Source organism: Leopardus geoffroyi, chromosome B1 (genome assembly GCF_018350155.1).
Source record: "Leopardus geoffroyi isolate Oge1 chromosome B1, O.geoffroyi_Oge1_pat1.0, whole genome shotgun sequence".
Classification (NCBI taxonomy): Eukaryota; Metazoa; Chordata; class Mammalia; order Carnivora; family Felidae; genus Leopardus; species Leopardus geoffroyi.
Genome location: NC_059327.1, coordinates 169,997,144 through 170,003,754, shown reverse-complemented (window position 1 = coordinate 170,003,754; position 6,611 = coordinate 169,997,144). Strand labels below are relative to the sequence as shown.

The following is a 6,611-nucleotide window of genomic DNA, read 5'->3' as shown; positions in this document are numbered from 1 at the left end:
TTCCAGAGCTCAGTCCTGGGGGAGCGCGGTGGGCGGGGGGGGGGGGGGGGGGAAGGACCGGGAGGGGCAGAGGGGGCGCACTAACCAGAAAGCGCAGGGGCATCGGCGGCCCGCGCCGCGCCCCCGCGGTGATTAGCTCCAGCGGCGCGACCCGGGAGGGCGGACTCTTTCTTAACCCTCGGCGTCTTCCCCTCCCTCTTCCTTTTTAAAGGACGCCTTGCAGGCAGAGCCGTCAGCAACCGGGAGGCCGTTTGTACTTGGCCGCGGCGGGGCTGACTCCTGCTCCGGTGACAGACAGGGGCGGGGGTGCAGGGGCCGCCGGTCCCGGGCGCCCGCACGTGGGGATCTCGAATTCTTCCTCCTTCGGGCTCCGCTCCGGACCCCCGGCGACGGCCCCGAGGAGGGGCGCTGCGCGGCGCTGGGGTCGCCCGCCCGGGACGCTATGGCTCCCTTGAGGAGCGGGGAGGGCGGCGGCCGAGGGTTCGGCGCGCCCCTGGCGCGGGCCGCAGTATGAGACCGGCGAAGGGCGGCAGTAGCAGCCCCAGCAGCAGCCTCTGCCGGCGCCTCCCGCGGGCCCTCGCCCTCCGACCCCGCGCACCATGCAGACGCCTGGCCTGCGGAGTCCGCCGCGCAGCCGCTGCCGCCTCCCCGGCCCCCGCTAACCCCCGCCAGAGGGGCCTCGGACGCCGCGGCCAGCCGCCCGCGCCGCGCCCCGGGGGAGGCGGCACCGAGGCGCTCAGCCCTCCGCTCTCCGGCCGCGCGCGTCCCCCTCCCGGCCGCCCCGGGCGCCCAGCGGCGATGGGGGCGCTGCTGGCGCTCTGGCTCCTCCTGGGCTGGCTGCGCTGGAGCCCGGCGGGCGCCCAGCAGTCCGGAGAATACTGCCACGGCTGGGTGGACGTGCAGGGCAACTACCACGAGGGCTTCCAGTGCCCGGAGGACTTCGACACCCCGGACGCCACCATCTGCTGCGGCTCCTGCGCGCTGCGCTACTGCTGCGCCGCGGCCGACGCCAGGCTGGAGCAGGGAAGCTGCACCAACGACCGCGGCGAGCTGGAGCACCCGGGCATCACCGCGCGTAAGTGCGGGCCCTCGGCCCCAGCCCGGCGCCCGCGGGTGTGCGCCCCAGGCGGTCCTGGGTCTGCGCGCTTTGGAGCGGCCAAGGTGGGGGCATCGGGGCCGGAGCGGGTGGTCGCGTTTCGGGTCAGGCGCCCTAATTGCTTTGCAATCCCGATTCCCGCCACGCGCGGTCTCCACGGGTCGGCCCGAGGAAAGTTTGCAAGCGACGGCGAAGACCACAGGGCTTGCACCCGTTGACCCCGGGCAAGACAGTAGTAGGTCTCGGGAACGCGGGAGGTCAGGGGAAGAAGCTACCGGGACAGCGCCAGGTCGGATTGCGGTTTTCTAGGGCGGTGGGGGCTCCCCATCGAGCGCCCGGGTCATCCCGGGAGCTTGGGGAACTGCCGGCGGCGGGGGCCGCAACTCTCGGGGAGCGCTCATCTGCAACCCCGCAGGGCTAAGGAACTACAGCCACGTTTATCCTCCCTCCCCACTTTTTTTTGGTGGATCTTTGGTAGCTATCCTAAGCCTCAGTCTCGTTCTCCCGACTTCCTTTCATTTCTCTGCATCGAATTACCCTCTCCGACCCACCCCCTATTGTCACGCCTTTCAGAAATGCCCAGGTCCTCGAGGTGGAGATTTAGAAACCAGGGTCGCAGGGGCTGCCCGCCCTCTATTCTCCTGTCGGAAAACACGGGTCAAATTTCCGCTCACTTCAGAGCGGAATAAATCAAGACCCCAGCAGAGGAACTTTACACCTAAAAAAAAAAAAAAGGAAAGAAAATAAAGCTTTCCACCTGAATGGGAACGTCTGGGAAACCCGTTGGAGCTTGAGGCTGTGGTTTTACCGGTGGAAACCCTGGGAGCGGGCGGAGCTAAGAATGGGTGACACCCCAGAACGCCACAGCAGAGGTCTGAAGCGGGCACCAGAAGTTCCCCGGGAAAGAATTAATGGTGCCCGAAGTCCCCCCACTCCGCCCCAACCCCGCCCGCCGAGAGAGTAAGAACCCAGAGGAAAAGCAGACCCTGGTTTGTCTTAGAACCCCATTATACTCTCAAGGACTTTAACTTCTGGTGGATTGGGGAATTGGTTTCTGGAGAGAAGATGCTCGGGGGAAAGCAGAGAACTCAAGGCCGTCCTGGTGTGTTAAAAAAAAAAATAACAGACTCGTTCCCCTGGCTTTCCTCCACTCACCCTGGGGGACCCATTTGCTTTCTGCACAGGCTTTAAGAGCACAGTCTGCAGCGGGGATTCCGTCCTGGGCCTCCAGGCTCCGCTGTGTTGCCCAGGCCAGCAGGAGAGAGGGCAGCATCCACACTCACTGAGGTGCGGTTAGCCAAAATCTCAGGGACCTTGGCCTGTGACTGCCTCTTGCCAGCTGGGTCACTTGGGCAAGTGACTTAACCCTTTGGGCCTCTTAGCTCTAAAATGCGTGTATTGCTGGGGCGCCTGAGTGGCTCGGTGGGTTGAGACTCCCATCTCAAGGTTGGTGGGTTCCAGCCCCGAATCCGGCTCTGTGCTGACAGCTCAGAGCCTGGAGCCTGCTTCGGATTCTGTGTCTCCCTCTCTGCCCCCTCTCCCCTCTCCCCTCTCAAAAATAAACGTTAAAGAAAAAAAACTTTTAAATGCACATATTGCTCTCAGAGGAGACAGACTGTGGATTAAGTGAGTGTATGAATGTTTAGAACAGTGGGGGAGTAAGTGGCTAGGCAGTCACGTTCCCCTCCCCTTCCACAGGGTGCTTCTAAACATGGCAGAAGGGGCGGTAGGCGGTAGAGCTTACACCGAGGAACCCCCAACCCTCGGGGTTGATAGTTCCCTGTCCATCACTGCTTGTGTGTCTTTGGGAAGGTCAAAAATGAGTATGTTTCCACATCTGGAGAACAGGGAGTACCATGCCTTCCTCACCGAGTGTCCAGGAGAGCTGAATCAGGTCATAAGTAAGAGTCAGGCACACAGTAGGGTCTTAGTTTAATGCAGGTTTTCTTGGTTCTACTTCTAAGCTGGAGGCTGCATCCAGAGGTGGCCCTATCAGACAGGAGAGACACTTGGAGAATGTCCCAAAGGTGCCTCAGGTGTAGGAGATTTTATGTCTGCCGTGCACAGAGAGAAGGAAATGGGTTTGCTCTGACGGAGGGATGCCCTCATGGAAAGTTGGGGCCACCAACACCAAGAGCTACCTCATGATCTAAGGTTGGCCACAACCCACAGTTTGCGTGGAAATTGAGGGGAAGAGGTGTGGCAGCTGGAGTGGGCATCCCAAATCACTTCCAGGAAGAAATGTCCAGAGATGACAATTTAAGATGCAGTCACAGACACAGTTCGTTTGGGCCCACTATGGAGTTCTTTAAAACTTTTATTTTTATTTATTTAAAAAATTTTTTTAATGTTAATTTTGAGGGAGACAGACAGAACACAAGTGGGGGAGCGGCAGAGAGTGATGGAGACACAGAATCTGAGACAGGCTCCAGACTCTGAGCTGTCAGCACAGAACCCGACACGGGGCTCAAACTCACGAACCACGAGATCATGACCTGAGCGGAAGTCGGACGCTTAGTGGACTGAGCCAGCCAGGCGCCCCTATTTTTATTTATTTTTTAATGTTTATTTATTTTTGAGAGAGACAGAGAGTGAGCAGGGGAGGGGCAGAGAGAGAGAGGGAGACACAGACTCTGAAGCAGGCTCCAGGCTCTGAGCTGTCAGCACAGAGCCGGATGAGGGGCTCAGACTCATGAATTGTGAGATCATGACTTGAGCTGAAGTTCAGACCTTAACCGACTGAGCCACCCAGGCGCCCCGTGGATTTCTTTCTATGGTTCTTTCCATAGTCTCATAATGGAGGGCTCATTTACAGGCCTGGCTCTCTTTGCTTAGATTGGAGATTCTTGGATGGGAGATGAATTTTCAGCCTCGGAGATGGGTCAGAGCCCTCAGTGCCCCACTGTGGTAAAACTACCGAAAACCTGGGTTTACATCCAGAAGTTCTGGTAACCAAAAAACTCACACTTTCCCTCCCTCCAGTGCATGAACAGGAGGGTAGGTTCTGTTCCTTCTGACTTCCAGATGTGCAATATAACGGCTAATTGCTAACAGAGGCTACAGTATCAGTTTGCTTCCTCCCTGCTCGGAGCAAGAATATTGGGTCATCTCAGTTTGCACTTTAGAGGTTACCAGCTCTGAGAGGCTGGGCTGACAGCGGTGGTCATACTGGGTCACTCACCTCCTCCCCCCCCCCCCCCCCCGCAAAGGTGCCTGGAGTTTGGGAGACTCTTGTCCAAACACCTGTGTGTGTGTTTTTTGTTTTACCTTTTAGAGCCCGTCTACGTTCCCTTCCTCATCGTTGGCTCTATCTTCATTGCCTTCATCATCCTGGGCTCTTTAGTGGCTATTTATTGCTGCACCTGCTTGAGACCCAAGGAGCCGTCACAGCAGCCAATCCGCTTCTCACTCCGCAGCTATCAGACGGAGACCCTGCCCATGATCTTGACTTCCACAAGCCTCAGGGCACCTTCCAGACAGTCCAGCACGGCCACCAGCTCCAGCTCCACTGGGGGCTCCATCCGCAGATTCTCCTTTGCCAGAGCAGAGCCGGGCTGCCTGGTGCCCTCCCCGCCTCCACCTTATACCACGGGCCACCCAATCCACCTGACCCAGCCATCCGGTTTCCTGGTGTCACCCCAGTACTTCGCCTACCCACTCCAGCAGGAGCCCCCGCTGCCTGCGAAGAGCTGCCCGGACTTCAGTTCCAGCTGACGGGCCACAGCGATAAATCCAGCCCGTCGTACAACGGCAGACAGGTGGAGTGCTGTCGCCATTGCTGCAAGTATTTCTGGGGAAATTTCCCTGGGAGCCGGCGATGTCATGGAGGAATGTGCTAGGAAAATACAGCGCCTTCTTAGTCTTAAGGTTCCCAGCTCCCATCACAGAACGGGTGCGTTAAGAGAATTGCTTTCTGGCCTTGAAAACGTGGTGATTATTACATTTCAACTTATGCTGCTTTTATTCAAAATAGGCACCATTTCAATTGACAGTTGCAAATTGGCTGAAAATGTATTAATTAGACAACTCAGCTGTAATGTTTAGGAAAGGCCTACATGTTCTTTTGAGTTGTTTAGTGAGTCTTAGTACAAATATATACATAAATAAGCAAAATAAAATACCTGATAGTAATTATTGAAGGTTCTCTTAAAAAAAAAATTAACAACTAAGCAACCTGAAGGGACAGTGAGCAACCTATTTACGATTTTGGGAGAAACCTAACCATGAATAACGTTAGCATCGTGAGAAGAGTTACTTTTTAAATTAATAATTAAATTTTGTTTAAAATATAAGAGCTTTTTCAGAATACAAGATTTCAGTAACCACATGGAGTTTAAAATTTTAAATATTTACTCAGATATTCATTGTAAACAGATCTTATGTAAAAGCATTTCCCGCACCCACCGGAGGGAATATTTATTGCAGACTTTTTGTTCAACAGCATTTAGTGTTTAAATGAAAGTTGGACAGCTGAGTCTTAAAACATTTATTTGTAAAATGAGTCCTGTACAAATGTAAAGATTTGTAATTTAATGTATTTACCACATTGACGGTACTAATTATTTAGTAGTCCACACTGAAATTTTTTATGTTAATAATAACTGTGGCGTTCAAAGTCCATCTATTGGGTTATAATCACCGAATATTACATATCTTACGTGCCACTCAGTTCCATGTCTGATGATCACATTTGGGCATATATCCTGCTGGGTTAGAATAAATAAAGTGCTTTATGTTTTTGTGAACTTGAAATTTTAGATCAAAGTGCTTCATTTTATCTTCTTAATGATACTCTCTGCTATTCAATAAAAGAAGAGGTCTTCACTTACTTCATATTTTGAAATTAAAAAATCCTACACTGATTTTGCATTACGTTAAAAAGCTCTTTTCCACATCAGGGCTTGTGGAGAGCAGCGAAGGAAGTGAATTCTTAGAGATTTAAAAATCGGGACATTTCTCATAAGAGTCTGGGTTTCTGGCTTCTCGTGACATGAGGAAGATGTGGCACTGAGGTTCCTATACTGCCATTGGGCCAGGCCAGCCCCTTTTCAGACAAGACACTCGTCATTCACCAGCCTCCTGCCTGGTCTCCACAACCTGGCCCCTTTCCCTCAATTTTGTTACCTACTTGACCCCTGTGGGTGTTGTTTTGGAGCCTCGGTTTATACGAATTCATGCTACGATATGTGACCCTCAATAGCTCTTTTTATATATATTTTTAAATACAACCATTTTTATTTTTTTTAAAAGTAAGCTCTACACCCAAAGTGGGGCTTGAACTCAGGACCCTGAGGTCAAGCGTCACATGCTCTAATTGGCTGAGCCAGCCAGGCATCCGTCAGTAGCTCTTTTTATAATTTATTTTAAGGAGAGAGTGCACAAATGGGGAGAGGGGCAGAGGGAGAGAGAGACTCTTAAGCAGGCGCCATGCCCAGCACAGAGCTCGACACGGGGCTCCTTCCACGACCCTGGGATCATGACCTGAGCAGCGATCAAGAGTCAGATGCTCAATGGA

At 53.7% G+C, this 6,611-nt stretch overlaps 1 protein-coding gene across 1 annotated transcript; it reads left to right on the top strand.

The window, feature by feature from the left end:
- The first annotated feature begins 392 nt into the window (after nt 1–392).
- SHISA3 (shisa family member 3) lies at nt 393–4,919 on the top strand. Its single transcript, XM_045474213.1, has 2 exons — nt 393–1,075; nt 4,371–4,919. Exons 1-2 carry the CDS (start codon nt 511–513, stop codon nt 4,808–4,810), a joined length of 1,005 nt encoding a protein of 334 aa, XP_045330169.1. The 5' UTR covers nt 393–510; the 3' UTR covers nt 4,811–4,919.
- The last annotated feature ends 1,692 nt before the right edge of the window (nt 4,920–6,611 follow it).

What these genes read in the sequence shown, in the direction of transcription:
- SHISA3 (XM_045474213.1), top strand. Translation starts at nt 511, where the DNA reads ATGAGACCGGCGAAGGGCGGCAGTAGCAGCCCCAGCAGCAGCCTCTGC. An exon ending in GCACCCGGGCATCACCGCGC is followed by an intron (nt 1,076 to 4,370) that starts GTAAGTGCGGGC and finishes TTTACCTTTTAG; the next exon opens with AGCCCGTCTACGTTCCCTTC.